The sequence below is a fragment of the Gallinula chloropus genome (genome assembly GCF_964237585.1).
Source record: "Gallinula chloropus genome assembly, chromosome: 2".
In the NCBI taxonomy this organism is placed as follows: domain Eukaryota; kingdom Metazoa; phylum Chordata; class Aves; order Gruiformes; family Rallidae; genus Gallinula; species Gallinula chloropus.
Window position 1 is genome coordinate 69080631 of NC_140086.1, and position 27491 is coordinate 69108121.

General features: G+C 42.0%; 2 protein-coding genes across 2 annotated transcripts in view; one reads left to right on the top strand and one right to left on the bottom strand.

Moving 5' to 3' along the window:
• The window catches only part of TERT (telomerase reverse transcriptase), a gene marked incomplete at both ends in the record, with an annotated part of 31720 nt that extends 23540 nt beyond the window's left edge, over positions 1 to 8180 (top strand). Inside the window, 5 exons of the mRNA XM_084279747.1 lie at positions 704 to 830; positions 1149 to 1210; positions 3068 to 3192; positions 3559 to 3696; positions 8077 to 8180. Coding sequence (XP_084135873.1) covers positions 704 to 830; positions 1149 to 1210; positions 3068 to 3192; positions 3559 to 3696; positions 8077 to 8180 — 556 coding nt within the window. The remainder of the gene's footprint in view (positions 1 to 703; positions 831 to 1148; positions 1211 to 3067; positions 3193 to 3558; positions 3697 to 8076) is intronic.
• Positions 8181 to 13061: 4881 nt separating this feature from the next.
• Positions 13062 to 27491, bottom strand: part of LOC311205418 (sodium-dependent neutral amino acid transporter B(0)AT3-like) — a gene marked incomplete at both ends in the record, with an annotated part of 28364 nt that continues 13934 nt past the window's right edge. The window contains 9 exons of the mRNA XM_084279846.1: positions 13062 to 13274; positions 14340 to 14502; positions 16351 to 16510; positions 18107 to 18311; positions 19252 to 19408; positions 20018 to 20146; positions 20436 to 20548; positions 26904 to 27014; positions 27249 to 27430. Of these exons, the coding sequence (XP_084135972.1) occupies positions 13062 to 13274; positions 14340 to 14502; positions 16351 to 16510; positions 18107 to 18311; positions 19252 to 19408; positions 20018 to 20146; positions 20436 to 20548; positions 26904 to 27014; positions 27249 to 27430 (1433 nt within the window). The remainder of the gene's footprint in view (positions 13275 to 14339; positions 14503 to 16350; positions 16511 to 18106; positions 18312 to 19251; positions 19409 to 20017; positions 20147 to 20435; positions 20549 to 26903; positions 27015 to 27248; positions 27431 to 27491) is intronic.

Sequence of the window (27491 nt, forward strand, 5' to 3'; positions counted from 1 at the left end):
GCCAAGTGTACGTACGCAAAGTCTGAAGCGGGATAGAACTCAGGGCAGGGCAATGTATCCTGCGGGAAAACTCTGCAGACTTTTTACATGGACCTCTAAGATGACATTTGACATTTGCTTAAGGTTAGCAAGAAAGAACTGTGTAAACTGGAGGATGATATTGCTGTGATATTGACCCTATTTAGTATAAACAGCCCATGCACATGATTAAGTGGGAAATTAGGAGGTGGTTTTCCATCACCAGAGTGGCCTTCCAGAACAGAAAAGCTTGGTCATTTTAGGAAAGGAACTTATATTACATGATTTTCTGTAACAACAGAGGACTCAAATAGCCAGCCAAAGGGTTTTATTCACTAGCTCTGTTTCTAAAAGAAACAGTTTAGATTGGTGCGGGCATCAATGCTCCTGGTCTGGGAGACACTAATCAAAACTCTGAGGGGTGGCTTGTTTATTTTTTTAGCAGGATGAATTACTCAGCTCTGAGATACTGAAGTTGTTCCTCAGCTGATTGCCTTAATGCCACAATGTCTGTCTGGTTTTAAATTGAATTTAGTTATAGTCAACTTTTAGCTAGTGGCTCATTGATTAGCAGGCAGTCTCTGTAACATGAGCAGTTAAATGAGGCTTGCATTACAGAATTTAATTAGTCTGATGGCCCATGGGCTTTGTTTAACTACTTTTCTTTTTCTTTTTTTTCCCCTAGCTATACCTGTACGTCTATCAGATCAAGTCTTTCCTTCAATTCGAGTAGAACAGCTGGGAAAAATATGAAATACAAATTGATTACAGTCCTCAAACTGAAATGCCATCATTTATTTCTTGATTTACAGGTGGGAATATGGAAATTAACAGTTGGAAATACTGCAGTTAGTGATAAAGACCACTAACGTTGCTTTGAGTTCTAACGTAAGAGTCGATTTTGAGAGGTGATACACAGAACTTGGAAATATCAACACCAACTAAAACGTGGTGTCTCAGCAGCATCCAGAACTGAGGCTTCACAGTGTCATTGCTTAGGCACGTAATAGAAGTCTTTGAAGTTTAAAGTCAAATATTTTTTCTCGAAATCATCTTATGTTGTTGAACTTGAACAAATTGTATTATGACACTAAAAATATTCCTATAGCTATATTTCTGTTCTGTTGTAGATCAACAGCCTCAGAACAGTTTCCATTAACATCTACAAAATATTTTTACTTCAGGCTTACAGGTAGGTCACCAACTTCTGCAGTAACTGAGTATTTCATTACTCTTTCTTAACACATGGAGGAGCTACAGATAAGGGAAAAGTGTGCCATAAAAATGTGCAGTGTTAAATGTCAAGAATAACTCGGTTTTGTTTCAAAGCTGTTTTTACATAGTACTGTTAGATTTGGGATGTGGGATTGTGTGGATGTGTGTGCTTAAGTGACGCTTCACTAAATAGATTTTCATTTTCTCTGGTATTGACAGCTGACCTCAAGAAAAGCAGTCTGTTTTGCTGCAGGAGGATGACAAGAAGCCTTATCACTCATTAACCAGTTTATATTTAGAACTTTGCATCTATTAAAATCCTATAGAACTTTGACCTGTATAACTTTGCCTTAAGTGAGGTGATCTTCAGAGGTCTTTTCCAACCTTGTGATTCTGTGATTCATTTTACCAAGTTAATTGCAGTTTCTTAGCTGCTGATAATGCTTTAATTGTGCCTTGGCTGGTAATATTTTCCTGTATTTTTGTGAGCTGTTCTTGACCAGCAGAAGTGGAGAATGTTTTAAACAAGGGTAAAGGGAAAGAAATCAAAACTGATAAGCAAGTTGGGAGAAAAATACTAATCTTTGTGCATTGAAAGCTTTGAATGTTTGGCAGCACTGAGTAATTATCTATCATTTCAATGCAAAAAACCAATAAGGTGTAAGAGATGCTTTGCTCTTTACATAAATGAGCTGTTGCTATTTTTTTAGAGTTATATTAGTTAGTAAGTGATATTTTAATTCCTGAAATTCATCTCTGTCCACATTCACCCTGCATCATCCTTGTGTCCAGGAAGTGTAACTGGGTTTATTTGGTACAACACTGACGTGTCCAGCTCAAACTGTGTGTTGCACCTGACTCTACAGTTTTTCTCTGGTGTTGGACATGACTATTAGGTTACTTCTGTATGCTTTTCTAATAACACTCTAACAAAGGTCTTGATGTTAAAGTACCTTTAAAAAACTGTCCACCGTGCTAACAGCATGTCAGGTTAATTCAGCCAGGGCTCTGTAATGTAGTGTGGTAGTCATGTTTATCTGTTAAATATTTCAAAATTTCAATTTCCTGAGGTGATTGTGCTTGTGCTGGGTTAATTTAATAAGTGTATACATTGTTGAGTAATTAAAAATCAGCATTGTAATTGTTGACTATATCCAGCATAAGCAGGATTATGCCAGAGCCTGAAGGAAAAAACTAGGGGTGGAGTAAAGCCAACAGTTTTAAAATATGTGCAGACAGACTTGTGAGGAAGCATACAATGCAAGTAATTTCCATAGAATTGGCTTGCAAATAGACAAAAGAGTGGGCATCCTGGTCTGTTGTCATTTGGAGGTCTCTTCTCTTGAACCACAGAGTTTGTTGTGGGCTTTTCTTTTCAATTTCTCTCGTGCTGTTTCACGTTGGCATTTTCTGGCCACATGGTCTGTGGTATATAATTGTTGAAGATGTGTAGTTTAACTTCCTCTACACATAAGACAGTCATTGCTCTCAGAAGACGATTCTGTTACCATGGCAGATGACTTCAAGATCTTTTTGTAAACTTTGTGCTGCAAGTAAACATCATATATGGCTGATGCTCATCGCTGGTGCTCTAGGAATGTGTATATATAGGAGATGTGGTGTATGGTAACAGTGTTAATACAGCTAAAGGCTGTTGGGTGCTTTCAAATGTTTTATATATATATATAAAAAACATATAACAGCCTTTTATATATATATGTGTGTGTGTCTATGTGTGTCCATACATATATATATATAAACATAGGGTATGAAATCATAGTTTCACTTCAAATTGCAAAATACTTGTGATTAAATAAGCTGATTTTATGAACAGGTTCCATGCCTGTGTTCTCCAACTTCCATTCAACCAGCAAGTTAGAAACAACCCTTATTTCTTCCTAAGGATCATCTCTGATACTGCATCATGCTGCTATGCTATCCTGAAAGCAAAAAATGCAGGTATGGTATGTTGATGGCAGTGTGGAAGTGAGTTTGAGTTCGGTTTGGTTGGTTGTTTTTTTGTTTGGTTGGGGTTTTTTTGACTAATGTCTTGAATGTGCAGTCAGATTGTGTAATTTTGAGGTAAAGATTAAGCATGAAAAATATGGAATACATGATAAAAATCACAATGTGCTTTTTTTTTCTTAAAATCAACTTTCTGAAGATAGTAAAATGTTTCAGGCTTTAGTTTTAGTTCTCTGCTGACATAGGAGACTTCGTTGACTATGTAAATTTTGAGTAAAAGATCATGGAGTGATTTTAGAGAGGTGAGATATACTCCTTAATGCTCATCATTTTTGATGTTATTTTCTGTTCTGTCTTTAGGGATTGCTTTAGGTAACAAAGGTGCATCTGGCCTGTTCCCTTTGGAGGCAGCAGAATGGCTCTGCTACCATGCCTTTACTGTCAAACTAGCAAACCACAAAGTTGTTTACAAATGCCTGCTTAAGCCCCTAAAAATCTGTAAGTATTTGATTATTTTTACAGTTTGAAATATGGTTAATTGTAAATAAACTTGGAATATAATGGAATTTTTTAAGTTCTCTTATCATTAAATGTTATTCTAAAATGTATTTTAATGAGCTTTCTGATTTTAATAGAATTTACTAAGTGTAAGTAGGGAACTTAAAACAGTACATTTTTCAGCATGGCATGTTCTAGAGCTTTGTTCCTATGGGGCAGTTGTTGATACTTGGCACTCAGGAAGTCTGTACAGGTCAGAAACCTCAATAAGATTGAGTTAATCGTGTTGGCTGGCTTCCCCAGCAGGTTTTAACTAAATGAGATAGGAATGATCAGTTTTCTGGTTTTAAAAATGTAGATCAACTGGCAACTAAGTAAGTTCCTGCTGCGATGTAAACTCTTACCAAAAATGTGTCAGGAGGGTCACTGTGAAGCAGAAGCACCTGCTGCGCTGCCTGTGCTGTATTGTAATTGAGTGGTGTTGGCAAATCCCTGACCCTGGTACTCAGTGAAAGAAGCTGGCTGCATACCTGGCCTCTGGGGAGCTCTCTCTTGGACCAGTGCTGTGGTCTGTCCCCAGGCCAGCCACAAAAACAATATCATTTTCAGTTCTAAGATACTGAAAGTGAGCAGCAGTAGGTTTTTCTGGAGCAGTCGGTACCACTGTTGAATTTATCGTCAGCGAAGGCCAGCCTCTCAAAACTGACTCTGTAATTTGCACTGCAAATGAATCATTGCTTGGGCGGTTTTATTATATGGTGCTGAGAAATCCTTCAGTCTAGTTCCAGAATAACCCCTCTTTAATTTGGAATGTACAGCAAGTTTCCTTTGATATCTGTGCTGAGGCCTAATGCCCCAAACAGAGTCATTGTGCTTTTAGAAATATTTTCTTCCCATATCAAAGGCTTGCAGCAACACCTGAGTGCAAACACTTTTTTGATAGTGTGGTCTGAATGTGTCCAAGAAGACACTTAAACATTTACAGGAAACAAGCTTATGGTTGGGATTGCATCAGCCACCTACCTGACAGCCATGGACCTTCTGTGTGGAGCAGCCTTTCCCAGAGAAACTCCTCTTGGTTTCTCACTGACACCAAAACCAGAGTGTGTCAAACCACCACACAGAGGCACCATGTCTGATTGCTGCTGCTGAGAAGCCAGTTCTGCTCTGCCCTCCTGGAAGTACCAGGGGAAGCAGGCCTGCCCTGGGAAGGGAAGAGATGGCTGCTTGCTTCACTTGGAGAGGACAGAAATTGAAGAACTGAGCAGAGAATGCAGTAGTCACACCCAGTAGAATAAAACCTTCTCTGGGAGCTGTGTCACTTCTCTAAGATCCATATGGAGCACATCTGAGTCTTCTTCTGTAATGCTCAAGGTTTTGCTCTTAAGATTTTTGACTGGCAGACCACAGTCCAAACCAAAGGTCTCACATCCTTCTCTGTGCGTGCTTTGCTTTTGAGTCCATCAGTACGTTCAGGGTGGAGGCAGCTTTATTGTTCAGCAGAATCTCACCTTCCATGGGTGTGTCCATCTGTTGTAAAAATGGCCTCTGCTGTCTGCAAAAATCACACTGCCACAGGTACCAGGGAAAATGGGCTACAACGTAGAGGTGGAATTGTTCTGGCCTGAATACTGGCTGTCAGTAGGTTCCTCTTATGTACACATACAGCCCCTTGCCTAACCACAGTACTGACCCGAAACTTGCCCGTGGTCCAGGCTTAACCATAGGCACGGTTTCTGACCCAAGAAGGAAAACTGGCCAGCTATCAGTTACCTTCCTGACAGTGAGATTTGCCCTTGCAGAACTGGAATAACCTTGCTTCCCACATTCCTGGGGAGAACTCTTACTGTGGTGTTGTCTGAGTATTGTTGGGGTAGAGCAGGCAAAGTCCAAAGAAAAACAGAAAATTAGTGTTGACGTTCTCTTGAAAAGAGCAATTTCAGCTCTTCTTTCATAAATCTTACCTTCCCTGAGGCAGAATCTGTTCTTTTGATCCATAACATCAAAACAACTTGGTCTACAGGGCCCGATTAATTTTGAAAATACCTGAGACTTCAGGCACACTGCTGAAAGAGCAAGGGTTGAGACACTTTTGCTTAGTGCCTGCCTAAACAATTAGCAGGCTGCAACTTGGTTTTACTGTGAAACTGATATATCAACAGATCACTGGGGCCCAAATAACTTGAATGCCACCTCTGAGAGATCTCCATTTGCTTATAGCCCCCTGAAATCTCACCTGTGCTTCCACTAGCCCTGTTCCACCTGTGCTACAGGAGTTGATGCAATACATGGTGGAGCACTTCTGTAGTAGCTGTTTTTACAAAAAGCTCCCAGAACATCTTCTAGGTAGTTTGTCAGGAGAGCAGCTGTTTGGGGTTGGCTTGTTATGCTTTAAGATGTGCTTTGACTGCATGTATATTTGCTTCCCACCTGCCTTTCACCTTCCTTTAGGAGTTAGATGAGGTTTTAAAAATCATTTCAGGGTGTTTTTGAAAAGGAACTGAGAAGGCACCAGGTGCCCCAGCTAGGGGCTGAGCAGGAGGGACAGTGAGGCATTGGCGTGCTCGTACTTACAAAGCTGTGTAAGGACATCTTGTCATCTGTAGTGCTAAGTCATAGGCATACCCTTGGTGTCATTGTACATTGGTACCTCCACCAATCACCCCTTCAGTCACCAGGTTGTAAGTGGTGTTTATGTTTGTATTTTCTTCCAAATTTAGTAAGATACTAAGTCTCCCAGTCCTGCGGGAATGCACTAAGATCCATTTGAGGCAACACTGACAGATAGATTTCTATTCAGGCTCATTAGTTTTGTTTCGCCTCCATCAGACTTGTGCCTGGGCAGTGTTCTTGTAAGCCAGACACCCTGCCATAGAGGTGACTGTAGAGCTAAGCATTTTCTAGAGACACCACAGCTAATATTAAACCCTGTCTTTTAAGTTATCTCCTGCTTCTGGAAATCAGGTAGCATGAGTGGATGGATGTCAGAGCAGCTGTGGCAGGGAAGTTGCTGGTTCTCAGGCGCGTTCCTGTCAGGTTGGCTCAGGGTCTCTCTGTGGCACAGCAATCTGTAGCACAGAGGTAACCAAGGCGGGTAATACCGCCTGTGTTGACTTATCGACCACAGTTTTGTTGCTTTGGAGTTTGCATCTGCTGTATAAAACCTATTACCCCTCTAAGATCAAGTTGTTGACAGGAACTGATAGAAACTTGGGTTTTTTCTTGTGTCTCTGCACATGCCTTTCCATTACTCTCCGTGGGAATCGATATCAAGCCCATAGGTTTTGGGGAGGAGGCTCTTCCCACTATCCCAAAACCTGTTAAATATCAACATCAGGGGCTTGTCAGCAGGAGTTGTCGTCATTCTTCGGGGTTAAGTATTTAAAACATAGTTACTGTTTAACACACCCCTATTATTACCAGTGGGGAAAGGAGCAGGAGTCTTTCCTTATCACGATAAGATATAAATACATCATCTGCCTCCTTTTCAAATACAGAGCAAATATTTACTGAGCACTTCTGCCTTTCTGCATCATTGACAACTTTGCCAACTCTGTTTAGGTAACGGACTTAAACTGTTGCTAGGATTTCACATGTTCTTCATAATCTTTAAAAAGTCCTTTTTATTGTCTGTCATTCTGTTGACAATGGACTCTGTGAGCTTCTGTGTTTCAAAACTGTTATGTCCTCCTATAGATACTGAATTCCTGATTTAAGAGCCTCATTTAGCCTCCAAAATTTTCCACCAGCTTTCCAGTTATCCTCTCTTCCCTTACAAGCAAACACAGCAGGGAGAATTGCTGTTGCCAGTTGTTAAAGATGCATTTTCCACATGATTTTTATGTCTTTTTAAATCGTTTTGTAATATGTCAGTTCCAAGCATAGGCTACTTTGATGTCCAACCTGGAGGCAGAGGGGATACCTTCCTGCTCTAGGCACACAATAGCAACCAGAAAAGGACCTGTCCCGGGTCCTTAGCATTGTTTAAACATTGGTCTTTCAAAGGACTTGTGCTTTGACAGAATGCCTCTTTTTGGTGGATATAGATACTGAATAAGTGTTCTTACAATTTAAAAAAAAAAATTAAAATTTTAAAATCCAAAGAAGTGCTATGAGGATGCAGGAGGAGGAATTTGCTCCTTGGATTTCTTAGTTGGTTAATATTTTAACATACCCTTTTTAACCTTTTTGTTTATCAGTCTCATTTAAGGGTGGAAGAATAGAAGCATAATTTATTACAGCTTTTCTATCCCTGTATTCCAGGTGTTCCAACATTTTAATTTGATCCAGTTAGTATGGATTTCATTACCTTATTATTGTTTTCCCTAAACTAGAACTGGTAGTTGCAGTAATAATGAATTGTTTCTGGTATTTTGGTAGGTAAGATGCAGCTATTCAAGAAGATCCCCAAGGATACTATGGCACTACTGAAGACAGTGACAGAACCGTCTCTTTGTCAAGATTTCAAAGCTATCCTGGACTGATAGAAGTTTATTTCATAATTTTTCCAGGTTTGAAAAAAAATAATTAAATGCTGTGCCTTCAGGTGACATTTCTCTGTAGCTTATTTTGGTAGAATGGAACCAAAACCAACTTTACTTGGAAGATTTCCATGTTTGTTTCTCAGATCCCACACAAGGACTTAAAAAGGGCAGAAAATTTTGTTAATACCTTCTTGTTCATGTTTTCATTCATAAATTCACAGGCCGTTTGAAGTAATTGACTTAGTTTTGTTTAGTAATCCCCATCTTTTTGATGGAGGCATCATTAAACTGTGTTCTGTGGGACAGATCTACTTGTTTCATTGTGTTGTTTCTGAAGAACTGTTCTTTGGTTCTCTGTGTTGCACTGTTTTATAATAAATTGTCTGGTTAATTGCAGTAACACGTATTTGTACTTTTATTTTATAGTAAATCTTTCACATCCTGCCCAGCTGGGTTTTGTCCTGAATGACAGCTGCCTGCACAGGGCAAGTGCATTTCAGGACACCGCCTAGTAAGATGTACAGGTTAGAAATGTTATGATTTGGAGACCACAACTGATATATGCCAAAACTTTGGCATCAAAGTTGGCTATGTTCAGTGTATGCTTTATGAATTTTGAATATTTGGTGATATTTTTAATATCGTGGAACGGTGGTGGTGCATTTATACCTACAAACCAAAAGTTCTTGATTAGATAATATGAGTAGATTACTCCTCTGTTTGCATTTCCTGTTCTTTATATAGGCTTTATTTAGGTTTAACTTTGGCTCTGTAATGTTACTGTCTAGCCCTGGTGCCTGCTTGTTGTGCACAGCTGAGTTTTTCCCTGCAGCTGCTCTGAAAAACCTGCCCCTATGGTTTGCTTTCTTTTCTCTTCGGACTTGTGTGTTGAATTGGAATTGCTCCAGTGTAGAGATCTTTTATTAGGATTTACTTAGGTTGCCCAGAAAGGTAGTGGAGGCCCCAGCCCTGCATATATTCAAGGTCAGGCTTGATGGTGCTCTGAGCAACCTGATCTAGTGAAGATGTCCCTGCTTACTGCAGGGGGGGTGGACTAGGTGACCTTTAAAGGTCCCTTCCCACCTAACACATTCTGTGATTCTATGATTTAAAACTGTGTTACTATTTAACTATGGGGTTTTATTAGATTTATTAGATTTTTGTGTCTCTGTTATAGGCTAAATAGCATCTGTTGGGAAGTATTCTCAAAGCAGATGGAGTGTATGTTGGAGAGTGAAACACAGTGTAGGCAGTGTTGCTGAGTGGATGTTCTCAAATGATTGACAGACCACCACCACACAGGGATTGGTAGCAGAGCTCCTAGAAGCAGGTTTGCAGTACTGTAGTCTGTCTGTTAGCATCACAACTCAGTTTAAACTGTCAGAATATACAGAGTCAGTCATACAGTTGTTTTTTCTTTCCTTCTGTGAAGTGGCACTGTTCAAATAATAAAAAATAATCCATAGAACAATTGCTGCTACTAGAGTAGAGAGCAGATGAAGAGCAGTCCAGTTACTCCCCAGCTAGTGGCTTGAACATGTAAACCCCCTGTCCCCACGATGTTCTGCTCTGAGGGAACACTATCACGGACAACATTGCCCAAGAGAGACCTGGTGATGTGGGAAGCTTTATTTTACTGGATCACGAGGCAGTAAGAGGCAGTGAGATGCTCCAACAAGGGCCTTGGTGGGGATGAGGACTTGGAGGACTTCCTACACTTCGGCTGGAGCTGTTCCTGCCTTTTCATCCTTCACCCAGGCTTTTTTTCATCTGTGTGTTCCTTCCTTCCTGCTTCACTTCCCGTCTCCTGCTGCAGAGGTTGTGACTGGTACAAATTCCGGCTCTTCACCACTTGCTGCACAGGCCCTGTGTATTTTGTGTGTCACGTTGAAGAAGGCTGTGCTGGAGGGCAGCTGCAGGGATGAATCTGTGCTTAGTTTGTCCTGGTGGTTGTGTTGTGTTGTGCATGCAGCCTGAAAGGATACCTTGTGAACTAGGAGTCTACACCCCAAATCCGTGCGGGGACGGTGGCTCTCTGGGAAGAGGAAGGACCCTTTCTCCAGCGAACAGCTGTCCCAAGGCAAATTTGCAGGGTGTTCAAAAGAGGGCCCAGGGTGAGTGGGGTAGATAACTGGAGCAAGAGCTGTGCTGAACCAATGGGTGTTTCAAAAAGCATTGCAGATTAGGTGGGCTTGGGATGACTAGAAGAAAACCTCTCTGCTCCCATCCAGGAACAAAGTAGTTATGGATAGATTTGCTTCTAACCCTGTGAGCTCAGATTTTTCCATGTTTTATTTTATAAAGTTTAATGTTAGACGATTTTAATGGCATTGAGCACGCTTGCTTCTAGAAAAGGATGGGGTGGTTTCCACATTAAGGCTCAGAACAATGGGTTCCCCTTCCAGCATCATTGCTTCTTTACGTGGCTTCCACGGGATGCTCTGACATGGAGAATGGAGGGAATGTAAACTTCACTGATGATTTTGGCTAACCTGGTTTTGCTGTGTGTCATACTGGATACTGTGATCCTGTAAACTGCCAATGTGGTCCCAGGTGAAGGTGTAAGCTTTTTAAAATGCACAGTATGTAATGCTTGCAGTTCTCTGAGCTGATGTTTGCCCTTCCCTGGAACTACTTGCCAAGTCATCAGCTTTAACCTAACTGCTGTTTCTGAAGGCTATTCGTAAATGGGTGCAAATACAACTCAGAAATGACTGGAGAAGATCTTGTCATTTTAAAACATCTTCGACTTAAGAAGGCAAGTGGTCGGTACTTGAGCTCCTTCTTTTAGGCCTGTGGAATCTGCTTAGGGCTCAGGATCACCATGCCTGTGTCTGCATCCTTTACAGATCCACCCCCAAAGAATGCAGGCTGTCCTTACAGCCTAGACAGGTCCAGAATTCTTGTCAGTCAGAACAGTATGAGCTCACAGCAGAGTACTACAACAAAGGTGATCTGATAGGGTATGCAATTAAATCATTGGGAGGAGAGTGAGCAGAAGTAGAAAGTGCTTAGTATGTGAGACACTGACACAGATTCAGTTTCATGTTTGCATGCAGATGCCTACCCAAGTAACAAAGTCAGTCGTGCTGTTCAAGTAGAAAAATGCCTGTAAGATGTTTGACATGAATAGGAAGGGGAAGACTGTAGCACTAAGTTTGGAATAAGGCTACAGTTTTGGCATGGGAATTTTAGTAGAGTCCCATCAGGAGTGCCCTGAGGACAGAAAAGAAGTGTTATTGCAGGAGCTGCTCAGTGTGTTTTCTACAGCCAAACAGTAACTTCAGCCAGTGCCTTTCCCTGCCACCAACTGTAGCTCCTGGAGCTGCAAACTGCCTTCCCCTTGAGTCCCGTCCCAGGCTGAACTGGGTGTCTGGTGATCCATGGAGCCTCCCGTCTGGTGAATGGGATGGGGCGGCTCAATAGTCAGGAGTCTGTGAGTGCCATGGCAGTGATCAGAGAAAGATTTATAGATTGAAAACCTTGTATATGTGGTTTTAAGTCTTCTCATCTTCTGCCTGTATTAGATTGTGCTTTTCTCTAAGAGCAGATCTCTGACCAAATGCTTAAACCTGCTGCATATACCTTGCCTATATGACTCCAACGAACCTGTAGCTACCTGTAATCAGACTTGAATATAGAGCATATGCTTCAGCAAATTAAAAAATCTTATCTGTTTACACTTTTATATGAATATATGCTCAGAAACATAATTATTTTTTAACTATTCATGTTTTATGGAATCCTTTTTTCACTTGTAAGCTTCCAAATTTATTTTGCAACAGGCAGAGTAGCAATTTAAATCCTCTGTGTTGTTGCCAAGAGCCTTTATGGCACACAGCTGCGGAACATGAAGAAGTTTCCTTGGACCTTTGTGACATGTGATGTTTCTGCTAACAGAAGTTGTGTGCCCATCCGGCGTACCTGCCCCTCTGTTGGCCTGAAGTGCTGAGGCTGTTGGCAGGCTTTCCACAGGAATGGGTAGGTATCACCAACCAGACCGTTGGCCAAGTCCACAGCTCTCAGAAATCATAGAATCATTAAGGTTGGAAAAGACCCCTAAGATCATCTAGTCCAATCCTCCCCTTACCAGCTGTATTACTCACTGGGTACCTCATCCAACCTTTCCTTACACACCCCGAGGGACGGTGACTCCACCACCTCCCTGAGCAACCTGTTCCAATGCCTGACCACTCTTTCTGAGAAGAAATTTCTCCTAATTTCTAACCTGAACCTCCTTGGCAATAGGGAAAATCTGCTAAGGTAAGAGATGCATGCAAAATTAATTACTGATATTTACTTAATGTGCATTCTTTTAACTGCTGATGCTTTATTTTTCTTCTTGGCAATGCTTGAGAATATGAAACAATCACAAAATAAGTGCTATCTAAATGTGTATGGAGATTAACAAAAAGTAGAGTGTAGTGGACAAGACCTTACTCTTCAAGAGCTTCCATTCTACATCTCTCAGTGGGGGTCAGTGAATGCACTGTAGGTACTCGTGTTTCAATGTTGATGTTGCTGATCCTTAGGAACAGACTGTTTCTTTTCCGAGAGAAGTGAAGGAAGACAGAGGGCACTTGGAATAGCTACCAGGTTTTCCAAGTCTGGCTGGAGAGAGACATGAAATCGGTACACTGGAAAAGGGCTAAAGCAATGGGGCTGGTGCTTGGTTGGTATGAAGGATTCAGGACAGGATGTAAGAGGGACAAGATTATTATAGTTGTTATGAAATTGGTTGAAAATATTTATATAGGGCTAGTGACTGTGAGCTCAGTGACTGCGGAAGCCAGGTCAGTTGGATGACACCATACTACAGCTAACCACGTCTAACAAAGGCTGCCTTATTTTTACTTACAGGCAGGTACAACAGGTATTTATTTATTCCTTTGTATGAGAAGAGTTGCTGTTAGGCCCCTGACATGAAAACACTCCTGGTGGTACAGAGCTGGGGTCCTTGCTTCTGCGCATTCGTTTGATCAGATGGAAGAGTGCTACCAGAGGTACAAACACGCACGGAAGGACAGCTAACAGCACACAGATGGCCAGTACCCAAGGTGGATAAACTTTGTCCTCTTTCATAGGGAAGCCTTCCTATGGTGAGAAAAAAGCAAGAAAAAGAAATAATTGGTAGGTATGCTTACATTTTGCTATGATATCCCTTTGCATTATCTTATGCTGCTACAGTAGGGATAGCAAAGTCTTACTCTTACTTTACAATAAGAATCAGTAGCCATGTCATCTGTCTACCCTTTGTCTGGGTCTAGAGATGGCTGTAAATATTTTACAGTTTCAGATCTCTATAGCTGGAGGTGTGACACATTCCTAGGGATGCATAGGCTGCCCAATGAATTCTCAAGCTTTCATCCTTGCTTGGGTAAAGTTTGTCTGATTTCAGTAATTACTGAGCATACTCTGCCGAATAGGGAAGACCTATATGAGAGCTGTCGAGGGGAAGGTTGATGAGCCGATTTCTGCAAGTCTGTGGCTTTGAGTTTTATTTTGGGATGATGGAGACTTAATGGCATTTGGAGGAGACACTGCTGCTGTGTAACCCTCATGCAGCTGAAGACCAGAATAAATCTTCAACGCCCTATGTGGTGTGTGTTTGAGAGGGACCAAAGAAACTGCAACTGACATGAGACAGTGGCATCCAGACCGGATCTTCTCAGGATGGACACATCTTTGGTGCTGAATTAACTAACGCTGTTCTCAGATCATTGCCTCCTCCCTACCTGCTTGTTACACACTGATACGTTCACCAGGGCAATAGTGACACTGGTAGTTCTCACTGAGAAAGGCTTTAATCTCCAGCTTCTGTTTGTTAGGCAGCTCTAAAGCTCTGCTCACGTTCCACCTCTGAACCCGCTGTTATAGAGTCTCTATGAGACATTTCTCTTCAGCAGTTCTCTGCCTTACACACACCCGTAAGAAATGCAGAGCACAGAGTACGTGGGACTCCTCAAGAAGAGGCTCTGTTTGCAGGGACACATTTCTGCATGTGTAACCTCTGTGTGTACTGGAGCCTTCTCGTTCTGAGCAGTGCATCCCTTCAGGCTACATTCCATAGGCAAGCCATGGATTTTAAGGTATCTGCTAAGGGAGAAAAATATCAACTCTAGCTTGTTTCAGGGGTTTGGGAAATACTCAGGAACATACGTATTCAGGGTTCCAGGCTGCATAGCTTGGTGGCTTCTGTATCTGAAGAATAACAAAGGCCACGAAGACAATTAGCAGGAGCAGAGGGCTAATAAACCTCCATGTGATCTGCCAGTAGAGATTGGGTTTCCGTCCAGTCATCATTTTCACATCTTTGCTGAACCTTTTAAGAGGAGGCATGTTTATGATGTCAGATCTAAGTTGTAACAGTTTCACTTTGTCATATTTTTCTAGAAGTTTTAAACACATGGCACAGCTCCCTAAATCTTTTATATTCCTTACACTTCTTTAATAATTTATTGTAGGCTTAAGTAAATAATAATATTGATAAAGCAGGTCTTTACTGATCCCCACCAGGGATAGGTGATCAGTTTACGTTGTCAGTTTACATTACCCAAGCACCTGGTCTGAGGCTCCTAAGCACAAATGAACGATTATAATATTACAGCAGTTCTGTAAAACTATTCAAACACTTTAAAAAAAAAAGAAAAAAAGGGACAAAATTGCCAAGGGTACAAATACAGATTGTTAGGAAGAAGTCTGAATTAATCAGCACCAAACCAACCAAATCAGGTCATGGACAAAAATATGGCAACCTCAGCCAGCTTCCTCTGCAGTTGGTGGTGACTGTTGTTTGGACATGGAGATGGTGGTTTTACATGTACCTCTCATGGTTTTGTACGTTGAATGGGCAGTGGATGCAAGGGTCTGGGTTTGATAGTTACATGATAACCTGTATCTTATCAAGTTGGAAAGAGTTTTGTGTGATTCGTGAGGGTGTTCAGACACCAGCTTTGTCATCAGTTCCATTAATCTCACTGAAGTTGTTAGAAATTCTCTTGAGAACTAGGAGAAAGCAATTTAACAGTGCTCATACCCCACAGTAACAAAAAGTATATGTATGCACAACAGAGACAGCACAGGTGCTGCAAAGTCCAGTGTTTGTTGCAGTGCATGAAACCAGATTTTATTGCTATTTCTGCATCATGGAAGAGTGGGGCTAGCTGCTTGGGCAGCAAGAGGGGTGTCTGAAATTGTGTATGATGATATAGCCTGGGACCTATCACCATTTAATGGTGTATTGAAACAAATTCAATACAGAGACTTAAGCTGTAATTGAGGAAATTTCTTTGAAATTTTTTTTTTCCAGTTTCTTGTTTTTAGAAGCATAGCCTATGGTAAGACTTAAGTTGGCATGATACTGAAACACTGTAATACACAACAGCACTAGCCAAACTTGAATTATTTGCCCATTCAGTATACAAAGTGGTCCACAAAAAGTCAGGACCTTCATCACCCCCGTGCCAGAGTAAGAATTGGAAAGATAAAGTCCTAACATGAACTCAGGAAATTGCAGAATGGAGAAAGATTAATCTTTATGGGGAATTGGAGAGATTTCTGGACTGGAAGAGCCTTATGTAGAGAAGGCAGGTTTATTCTCAATCAAAATGACATAAGGCTTCTGGCATTTACACTTGTGAAGGATGTAAGAGAGCTTTTAAACTTAAGATTGAATTTAGTTAGTGTCTGTGATTGCACGGAGATTCTCAGCATGCAGGTTGAGCCTTTTCACACGTGGGAGTTAGTGCATGTTGATTCCTGTAAAATCTGAGGTAAAAAAAGATAAAACCCACAAGAGTATACAAAACAAAAGGGCAGTAACAGGAGTATCATAGAATCACAGAATCATAGGGGTTGGAAGGGACCTCGAGAGATCGTCGGGTCCATCAGGTATATTTGAAAGATGGTGTAATTCCTCTTAGCCAAAGAACGACAACAACTGTTGACTTTCTAGTTTCAGATTTAGCAACCCCTCTTCCAGAAGTGCTCTGCAGACATTAGCCTTCCTGTTTTACACATATAAGAGACTTGAAGCAAAGAATGATAACTACATTCACAGGACTGGTAAATGCTACAGAAATAATGTGCACCTCGATGTAACACACATGGATCAAGAGGAAAATGCATTTGACTCTTAGGAGAAAAAAAAGTCTGTCTGTTTCCAACATACCTGTTAATTTTATAGACATAGACAACCCCCATCACTTCGAAGAAAGCGATGACTAGCAGAGGCACCGAGCCTGCATAGCTGTCAAAAATGTCGATCCAGTAACTCCCCGAACCCAGCGTGAAACACAGAGCAACAAGGAAGCAAATTAGACATATTATACCTGGAGAAGAACGTATCTTTGTTACTGGAGTGCTGAACAGAACTTGGTAAGTATATTTTTATTCTAAATTATCGTTGCTCTTGTTCTAGTGACATTCATTCCCTCTCCCTCTGCAGAGCTACCACAAGCTGTTTTTTTCCTTAGGGGGGGCTAACATCACTTCCCAAACTCAGTTTTCCCCTGTGTGTTGGCCCAGCGGCACCGCTGTGCTGCGGGAGGAATCCACTCGTGGGACTCAGCACATCCTTCAGTTGTTGGTGCTCCCAGCCCGTCGCTGGGGCTGTGCTATGCTATTGCCCTGTCTTAATTTGTGACTGACGTAGTGAGGTTCAAGTGGCCTCATTTCCATGCTGTCATAGGCTCAAAGCACAGGCAGCTGGCACCTGAGAAACGTAAGGCCTCGATGGATTTCTGTCCTCCATTTTCTCAAAGGGCCCAGAGCCTCAAATGCATATCTCCCTGATGTCCCAGAGTGTATGGTTTAGGTTTCATCACCTTTCAGTGCAGTCAGTTCCCCTTTAGCCAGCACTGGGATTTGGGGTAGTTAAGAGGAACAAGTGGGAAGGAGGGGAGGCATTGCTGGATGCAGACATGGGCTGCAAGTCAATTTGTATGTCCTTGTGCTGTGTTACCAATTGCTTCTGACAAAAAAAATACCCTAGCAACTCACAGTTGGAAAATCAATTTCATAATAATAATAATGCTACCTCATCAAGCTGTAATTAAATCTTTTTCTACATAAAAAATTGTTACATGAGAAGGATATGGTTTAGATGCCATGGGAAGACTCCGAAAAGGTATGACAGCAATATTCCCCATAAGAATTTAAAAGGGCAGATTGCAGAAGCGTTAATCAAAGAAGTGTTAATCTGGCACTTCAAATTGCCAGATTTTTTTTCTAGGCCAGTTTTTCTAGACTGACATCACAGCAGGATCTCTCAGACCCTCACCGAGTCTGGTTCTTCAGGAGCAGGTTGGGTGTGGTAACTGTCTCTGGTTGAAAACATTCCGGTTTTGGTGCAAGAGCACGATCACACACACTCATTCCTCAGTTTCCAAGTGGTAATTTCCTACTCTGGCATGTTCTCATTAATTGTGAAGTAGTCTATAGCAGCATAAACCTGACTTAAATAAGGGTGAATGACCTACTTTACAGTTGTGGCGATGTGGTAAGTTCACGCAAAGGGAGGTGGCCGTGGCAGACCAGCTGATGTCACCAGTTGCCTTACGGTCACTACTTTAGGTGCCAAAGGCTTACGTGAAGACAAGGATCTTCCTGATGCCTGCAACAGCTCAGAGGGAACCTGATTCCAGGAACAGCAATTTAACAAGCTTTCTCAGGTCAAAACCGCTCTTGTAAGCTAAGAAAAAAAAAACTGGCAAAGGCAATATAACACTGACAGCTTCTGCCATAACTCCTGCCTCATCTATGCACTTATCTTCTGCAAACAAATCCACTGCCTTTACTGACACTCCAAGATAACAAGGTTAATATTACAAATTCTTGATCCCTCTGTGATATTTATTAAGCAGTTGGTAGTTTGTGCATCTATAAAGAAGTTACCTTCTTTAAATGCAGCGAAGCAAATACCTTACCAGATAATAGCTCTTTGGGTATCGATTTAGATATAACTGGAAGTTCTAGAAGAGGAGTGAAGACTCCCTCGATGTTCCCAAACATAGAAGAAAGACCCAAGCAGAACAACATTATGAAAAACAGGATGGCCCAGGCCTGGGAGCCTGGCATTAGAATGATGGCTTGAGTGAAAATGATGAAAGCCAAGCCAGTTCCCGATACGCTCTGCAGAATTCACAAACAGATAAAAACACACGTCGTCAGGGTGCAAATGTGGCTTCTTTTGCATATAGAATTATAACAACCCTTCTGTCCTTTCCTTCAGTCAAGGGTGCTGGTCATCAGCCTGCGGGGCTCTGTGGCAACCAGCAGCTGAGACCGTGGGTAAGTGGGGAATGTTTGTGGGGATTTGAATTTTAAATGGTCTATGGTTGTTCTGTGGGTGATCACAGAGCAGAATTTTAGCTTGTGCAGAGAGATGGGTCCTGAGCATAGAGATCTGAGAGCTGTAATTGAAAGAGTGATTGTTTTGCTAATACCATCTTAAATACGTGTGGGGAAGGAAAGGAATAGGATCATGGTGTATTTTGGCAGGGGGGGAGGGCTGTGAGGAGAGGAGAAATATTGATGCAATCCAGTGCAGAGAGCAAGAAAAATAAAAGCGAGAGGACAAGAGGGAGATGAAGGTAAGAGAGAAGACAATGACAATATACATTCCTGGTGACTGAAGGCAAAAAAAGGAACATTTTAATAGATTCTTTTTCATATTCGCCTCAGTATGGATTTAGGAAACTCCCATTCAGCACCCTTTTTCTATAACCTTTTAGCTAGATGTGTTTCCTCTGCTGCACTTACTCCTGTGAACCAAAGTAGGACTGAGTTTAGTGTTAATGTCAAGCTCCAGGTAGGAGCACCTTGGAAGAACAGTTCTGTGATGATAATAACAACGTGTGATTTTGCATGCTGTACCAGATAGCTCTGAGTTCAGACTATCTTCTGGCAGTGTTGTTATCTCAAATTTAGTAAAATTATTCTGTTTCATGATTAGATGTAATCTATTCATCACAAGCAGAGTGAGGTACGAGTAGTTGTAAGAAAAAGGGAAGACACAGGTCCTTCTGCAGGTTTTCTTACAGGGTTACTCTGCTGAAAGCAGTTATGGTACCTGATCTAGAAATTCTTGAAGGTCACAGCTTTTCAGTTTGAGTCCAGCAATTTTTTCTGGATGTGATGTATTTAGGAAGCTCATCCAGGCTGTATAGTTCTGTCGCATGATGCTTTCTTCCGGCAGATCAAATTCATTGATGATACTGATAATGTTCCTGTCAGAGAAGCCAGCATATCTTTAGTTTAAATGTTTACAGATGATGTGCCATCTACTTAGATGTTCCTAGAAAGCTGTGTTTACTTTCTGTGCTGGTATTTACAGTATAAAGGAAAATACTAAATGAGGACTCACATATAAAATAGTTAGGAGAAGATGTTCAGACTATTTAATGTCCTCTCTTTCAGATACAAACTCTGAATACTTCACGCTGATGCAGTTTCTAAAACATTTCTGGTTTTATTTTTTTTTTCAGCTCTCCAGACCATTTCCACCACTTGTGTTTAATAACTTAGTGAATCTGGTGGAACAGCAAAAGGTGTTGGTGTTTTAGCTGCTTCTACGGTCAGTCTGAGATTTGAGAGTTGATCCTCGATGCATGGCTTGCAACAGATTGTTTTATAATTTGTCTTATTTCTTACAAACACTGCCCTGACCATTTTTCCCTCCATGCCGTAATACTTTCTATTTTTCTATTGGACTTTTCCATACAGATGTTCTTCCTTTTTAGTGAAAGTAAATTCTCTAAATGCACCATTTTTAAGTGACAGGTCACCTAGGTAGGAATTGAAACTGGAGTATAATGCAGGAAACCCAAGTTTCTCACCTGTCCAAGCAGTCCCAGTAGCCTGTGGTTGCTTTAAACCCCAAAACAGAAAAGACGGGGATGGAAGCGTAGAGGGATGTCATGCTGTTCACAAGTGCTACTGTCACAGTATCCTTCTCACAGTCATTTCTAGAAATAGCAGTCAAACATGTGAAGTGACTAAAAAAAGGCAGTATTTTATCCGTGATTCTCTTGGGTATTTCAGCAAACATTTTAGTTTTTTAGACTTTGTTTCTCTTTCACTGTTAGAAAATCTATTTGGCTCTATTTGGCCTTTCAGAAAGAGAACAGCTGTTATGATCCTTTGTGGAGGGGATCATTAATAAATATCCTAAAGAAAGAGTTTTGAAAATTGTAGAAAATTGCCCAAAATGCAGCAAGAATTTAGCCAATTTATAAAGGTTGTAGTTCTACTTACTTTGGTGGATTGTAGCTTGAAAATGCGATAAGCCCTCCAAAAGCCAAAGAGAGAGAGAAGAAAATCTGGGTAGCTGCATCAAGCCATACACGGGGATTTTTCAGAGTGCTCAGCTAAAGAATTGGAATAAATGCATGTATTAGGCTTCAGTTAAAGTTTCTTTTTCCCTCCCAGTGCTCACAGCTTCTCTCTTCTTTCATTTCTGAGAGCATGAGTCGTGTTGCCATCTAAATACGCTGAAAATAGAGATCAGTACAAACCAGGCCAGTAAAGTAGGTGTTTGTGAAGGCATAACTTGGTCTATTTAAATGTCTCTAGTAATTACAGGACCTCTTTCATTGTCCACCTCTTCTGTCTGATGATAAAAATGTGTTTCTAATCAGTAGGCAATACAGACAGTACCTTATGCTTTTCCTCAATTTATTTCTTTCTGTTAATCCATATACTGGGTAACATACAGTTTAAAAATATTATCTGCCTAAAACAAACAACAACAACAACAACAACAACAACAACAACAACAACAACAACAACAACAACAACAACAACAACAACAACAACAACAACAACAACAACAACAACAACAACAACAACAACAACAACAACAACAACAACAACAACAACAACAACAACAACAACAACAACAACAACAACAACAACAACAACAACAACAACAACAACAACAACAACAACAACAACAACAACAAACAACAAACAACAACAACAAACAACAAACAACAACCAACAAACAACAACAACAACAAACAACAAACAACAACAAACAACAACAACAACAACAACAACAACAACAACAACAACAACAACAACAACAACAACAACAACAACAACAACAACAAACAACAACAACAACAACAAACAACAAACAACAACAACAACAACAAACAACAAACAACAAACAACAACAACAACAAACAACAAACAACAACAAACAACAACAACAACAACAACAACAAACAACAAACAACAACAACAACAACAAACAACAACAACAACAACAACAACAACAACAACAACAACAACAACAACAACAAACAACAACAACTTTTTAAAAGCCCAAGCAGATAGGAACAGGGTATTTATTACAAAGAACATTTTGGTTTAAAGTACTGTGAAAACAGAAAAAAAAAGGCCCACAAAAAAGCAAAATAAGGAAAGAGGAGAAAATGTCAGAGTGGAATTGAATTTTGATGTAAGGGCAACATGAAATTGTCAGTGATTGTTGGATTACAGAGAATTTAAATAGTTGACTTTAAATAGCTGCACTAAGAAGGGATCTTACCATTAAAATCAGTCTAAAAGAAAAAGATAAATCATAGGCAAAATGTAAATGTGCTCAATAAGTACAAGTTTCCTGCAGAAACTAAGAAGTGGTGTGGACTGTATTCATGCCCTACCGGGTGAATTACTTCCCAATCTGTTACCAAAAGGAGGGAATAGAAACTGGTATTAGTTAGGAATGAGTGTTTCAGAAACCAGCCCCCCCCGATCGTAACACCCAGGCGGCGCGGTGTTTCGCTCTGTTTCACATCAGCCCAAGTCAAACCCACATCCCAGTCACACTGGGCAGATTGTCTTTTCTGTGTCACATCTTTGTGTCCATGCTGCTGATCCTCGGACGTGACTCGGGGCATTTCTGGGTGTGAGAGGTAAGTATGACAGAAGACCCTTCATAGCATTTTGGGTTTCTCAGAAGCAGGCCTGAGCTCAATGAGTGAGAATCTTAGGGAGGGTTTAGATTAGTTATTAGGGGGAAGCTTTTTTACGGAGAGAGTGGTGAGGTGCTGGAACAGGCTGCCCAGAGAGGTGGTGGATGCCCTGTCCCTGGAGGTGTTCAAGGCCAGGTTGGACGGGGCCCTGGGCAAGCTGATATAGATCGAGGCCTGGAGGTTGGTGGCCCTGCCTGTGGCAGGGGGTTGGAACTCTGATCTTTTGGGGTCCCTTCTAACTCAGGCCATATTATGATTCTATGTGTGAATGGGTGGGGTGAATGGCACTAGCACAGGTGATACCTCCACGGGTGTGCCAGTGCTCTGACCACAGCAGAACCAGTATAACGCTTTGTATGACATGGAGTAGTACGCAGATAAGTGTAACCAGTGCTGACAACAGTGCTTCAGCTCAGGCAAACCTTTCTAGATGTTCACTTTGCAAGATGATAACTGAACCTGCCAGTGCCAGAGTGCTCTGGTAGGACCTCGTGCAGGTCCAGAACTAGATCACTGCTGCAGTGCAGAAGCTGGGTGCTCGCATTGCTCCATGGCCTTCACACTTTGATTCAGTGCTGCCAATCCAGTTGTCAGCACTGATAGATGCAGCTGTCACACGCCTGGCTGGCGGGCTGGCTGGCTGGCTGGGGACTCTGTCAAATGACTCCTGAGATAGTTTAGTTTGACAAGGGATGCGATGCATTTGTTGATTCTAAATGATACTGATCAACCCCCAAACTTGACAAAATAGTGTACGAATCAGCATGCCATAGCAACGTTATTATCTGGTCTTCAGCCAATAATAATGGATCTAAGTGTTATATCTTCAGTAACCTGGCTCACAGACTTCATAAGCATGTCTTCAGAACCAATGAAAGAGCTGAAGCTAGAAACATTAGGATGAAGATACACAGTTAGTGAATGAACTCAGGAGTAACAGAGCATAATTGCTCCCCTCTGGGTGGTGAGATGTTTAGATACTTGAATACATGGAATACAGACAAAAACTTTCTTAAAACAGAATTTTTAAAACTCCTGGGATCTCTGTGATGTGTAATTTTGGTGTAAAAACAGCTATTGCTTTTCTCATAAGCAAGTGGCGAACAAGCAAGGCTGTGTTTAAAGACAGCAGTTCTTTAAGGTAATGCTTTCATTCTCCTTAGTACCAGGAACAACAACATGGACAGTATTCATCATTTCTGCCAGAGTTTAAGGTGTGAAAGCATGTCAGGTGGCAAAAAGCCAGATATGCATTTCTGCATGAAAGTAAAACCTCAGCCTGCCTATATTTGAAATCCAGATGCATGCAGTTATTATCTCTAATATTTATTAATAAGAACTAAAATACAGACTTGGAGAGTAAATAAGCTGAAACAATGGTGGTTTGGAACACAAAGAGGTAAATTCAGTTGGGTGATTATGATGTTGAAACTGGGCAAGACGTGGCTTTTAAGCATTAGGTACTATTTTCTTTCACAGATTTTCAAAAATAACAGGGGTGTAACAGCTACCAGAGGGTGGATGTGGCAGCTATTCCAGAGAAACTACAGCTTCTGCTGCACTTCAAAGTTGAGCAGAGAATGTCAAGAATGTTGAATTATTTTATTTTATTTTAAGCAAGCTGAAACAGGCAGTAGGTGGGGTAACTTAATTTTGCTAGTTTTACAAGCTTCTGGCAAAAAGAAAAAGAGGAAGAAAACAGCATGCACTTATATATTCTTTTGAAAGCTAATGTGGTCTGGGTAATTCTTGGGCCAGGTAAATCCTTGCCAAAAAACCCCCACAAACCAACAACCCCCCTGCAGAGCTTATGTTGGGACATCCCTTGTAAGAAAGCATAACAAGAAAAACTCATGTATTGACTGATGGCAGCAGTGGGAATAGTTCCTCATTCAACAGGCTAACAGGAATGGCAATTTTGATACAGCCCTGGTGGGTTGAGAAAGAAGCCACTGCAGCTCTGTATGCTCACTGCCTTTTTGAAGGCTCTGAAATGCCAAAATCCTCCACAGCAGTTGGTGTGTTAGTTTAACAAAGCCATCTGTCTATCCTACACTGTCACTTCCTACGTAATAGCAACACCCATAGAAGATACCACTTACCAGGCTGTGGCATCAACTTTTCCATGTTTGAAAGACACAGTTTCATCACCAAAAACATCTTCAGGTGACTCTTCGAGGATGTCCCTGGGATCTGCTTCCTCCAGCTGACTGATCACTAACCACAGGTTGATCACAGCTAGATTTTCATTCTGACTTCTGGCACCAGTCTCTACAAAACCATCCAGCTCTTCTTGTATGATGATCCACCCCCCCTCAGCACTGCAATCCCCCCAGGCTTTGTGAACATACACTCATCCAGTTCTTGCGTTAAAACCACCGTGCAGGGATCATCAGTCCTGAAGACACCTGAGCTCTTCCAGAGGAACCCAACAGCTGAGCTGAGGCCAAATGACAACAGGCCAGCAAGCCCCATTGTCCAATCTGTTCCCTTTGTTAAAACTTAGCACCAAGCATTTATTGTCCTGTCTGTGCTCTACAAAAATGCAAGCATGCATCCTGATCTCCTGTAATGACCAAGGTTGTCCATTTTGAGCTCTGACAGCATATAAATGGGTGCCCCTGTGTTGCTGGGCTTGCAGGGGCAGGGATAAAGAGGTGTCTCATCACAGTTTTCTCTTGCTCTTGTCCCTTTCTAGGTTGTCATGTAATGTATTTCTGGCCATCTTGGCTTATGTTTTCCTTAATTCCTGTGTTCCTGTTGTAGGAAGAGGAAGAGAAGTACCCAGTGCTTCTGTGGTGGGAGGTACTGCTGTGGCTGTGGAGGCAGAGGATGCTCTGAGACTATCTGTCAGTGGGTGCTGCTTTTCCTCCTCTGCATTTACCACTTTATGGAGCTTTTTGGCATGAAGGCAGAGCTGTGAGGAGCCTATGGTTATTGGCAACCATGTGGTGGGACAGTTTGGCTTTGTGTTTGGCAAGGCCATTAAGGACAGTGTGAAGAAGTCCTCCTGAAATGGCCATTTCATGGAGGGATCTGGGGCTTCTGACCTCTTGAGAAGGTGAGAAAAAATGGGAGAGGGGTGTTGTCCAGCAGTTCTGTCTTTTAGGGACAGCTATGTGGTAGGGAACACTGCAGATATGGAGAAACAGGGGTAGAAGAAAATTACTTTCAAGTTGTTTGTGAATTTTTAAAAGATTGAAGTTGTGTGAGTTCTGTGGTATTAGCAGGGAAATTCCATCTTCATCATGAGAAGATTCTGTTGGTGAGGTGCATCAGTCCTATTTACACGTCCAAGACTGAGGCACTCCCAACCTACTTGTACTCAATTTTCCAGTGTTTTCTGATTTGCTTATTACTGTACTTCTGTTGTGGTTCTGCATGGCGGGGTTCTGGTGCAGGAGGTGGGGCTGCAGGGGTGGCTTCTGCAAGAAGCAGCCAGAAGCTCTCTGCAGGCCCCACACAGCAAACACCAGCCGGCTCAAGGCCGGAGTCACTGCTGACCAAGGCCGAGCCCATCAGTGGCGGTCACAGTGCCTCTGGGAATCACATTTAGGAGAAAAAAACCAGAAGCAGCTGCTTTTTGCCACCAGAGAAGGGAGTGAGAAGATGTAAGAAACTGTGCAGGCACCAAGGCCAGGGAAGGGGGGCAAGGAGATGCCCCTGGTGCTAGAGAGAGAGATGCCCCTGCAGCCCGTGGAGAAACCCATGGTGGAGCAGGTGTCCCCCCGCAGCCCATGGAAAAGGCCAAGACCCCACCTGCAGCCCGCGGAGAGGCCCCAGGCTGGAGCAGGTGGAGACATACAGGAGATGCTGTGACCTGTGTTGGAGCAAGCCCCTGCCAGTACTTGCAGCCCATGGAGAGAGACAGAGAGAGAGAGACCCACGCCAGAGCAGGTTTTCTGGGGTAGCTTGTGCTCCCAGCTTGTGCTTGTGCTGGTCCTCCTCCATGGAGGACCAGGCTGGAGCAGTCTGGACTTGAGAGACTGAGAGACGTTCTGTGATTTATGACTGCACCCCATAGAAGTGACCCACACTGGGGCAGCTGGTGAAGAGCTGAAGCCCCATGGGAAAGGACTCAACCTGGAGAAGTTCATGAAGGACTGTCCCCAGTGGGTGGGACCCCATGGTGCAGCAGGGGAAGGGTGTGAGGAATGCCCCTCCCCAGCTAAGAAGGAAACCCACGTGTGAGGAACTAACAAGAAACCCTCATTCCCCCAGTTCCTGCTCCTCCCTGCGCCACAATAGGGGGGAAGAAGGGAGCAAAATCATGACTAAAGTGAAGTCTGATAAAGAAGGGAAGGGTGGGGGGAGGTACTTTTAGATCTGGTCACACTGCTCATTACCCTGGTGTCACTGTGTGTGCAGTGCAGTGTAATAAATTAGAGAGTTTTCTTTGCTTTATTCTGTGCTGAGTCTGTTTTGCCTGTGACACTGATTGCAGAATGATCTCTCCCTGTCCTTATCCCAACTCCTAAGCTTCTCAATCTAAATTTTCTGCCCTATCCAGCTGAAAAAGGGAGTGATAGAGCAGCTTTGGTGGGTGTCTGGCCTCCAGCCAGGGTCAAACCACCACAACTTCACTGCTCTTTTTTTTCGTAAAGTACATTAAAATACTAAATCACTTCATCTCAGGAAAAAGAGCTTAAATTAGGAGCTGCTGGAAAATGAACATACAGTATGAGATCTCTGAGGGAGAAAGAGGGAAAATAATATATGTGAGTACAGCAGCAGTGCTTACGTTTGGGGTGAAGAGGTAAGCCAGACCGTCGGTGGCTCCTGGTAGAGTGAGTCCATGAATAAGGAATATAGTTAGGACCAGGTAAGGAAATATTGCTGTGACGTAAATTGCCTGAAGAAAGAAGACAGACAGTAAAAATAACATCCATAAATCCTATTTTAAGATATTGCAACATACAGTCCTGATAATACTAGGTAAGACAGCTACAGATGAACGTGGCCATCCTTAAATGAAGCAGAATGTGCTATTGCAGAACATATTTGTAACAAAATTGCTCTTAAAACTCGTTGTCTGGAGAGGAAGGCCCAAAGTGTGGGGTAACGCACTTCTCTGTCCTTCCTTCACCTTTCCTGTGGTTTCAATTCCACGGATGGTGCAGAGATAGACAATTGCCCAGCAGGTTGCTAAGCACAAAATGAGCCACCACTGTAAGGCGCCAGTCTCGGTGACGTCGGGTGTTATGTTCAGAGTTTTCCTGTACCAAAAGTAATTCACCGCCGTGCTTTCGTAACATTCTTCATCGAGCCCTGGGGGGGAAATACAAATAAAGGCAAGTGCAAGAATAAATTTTAACATTGGTAATATTTT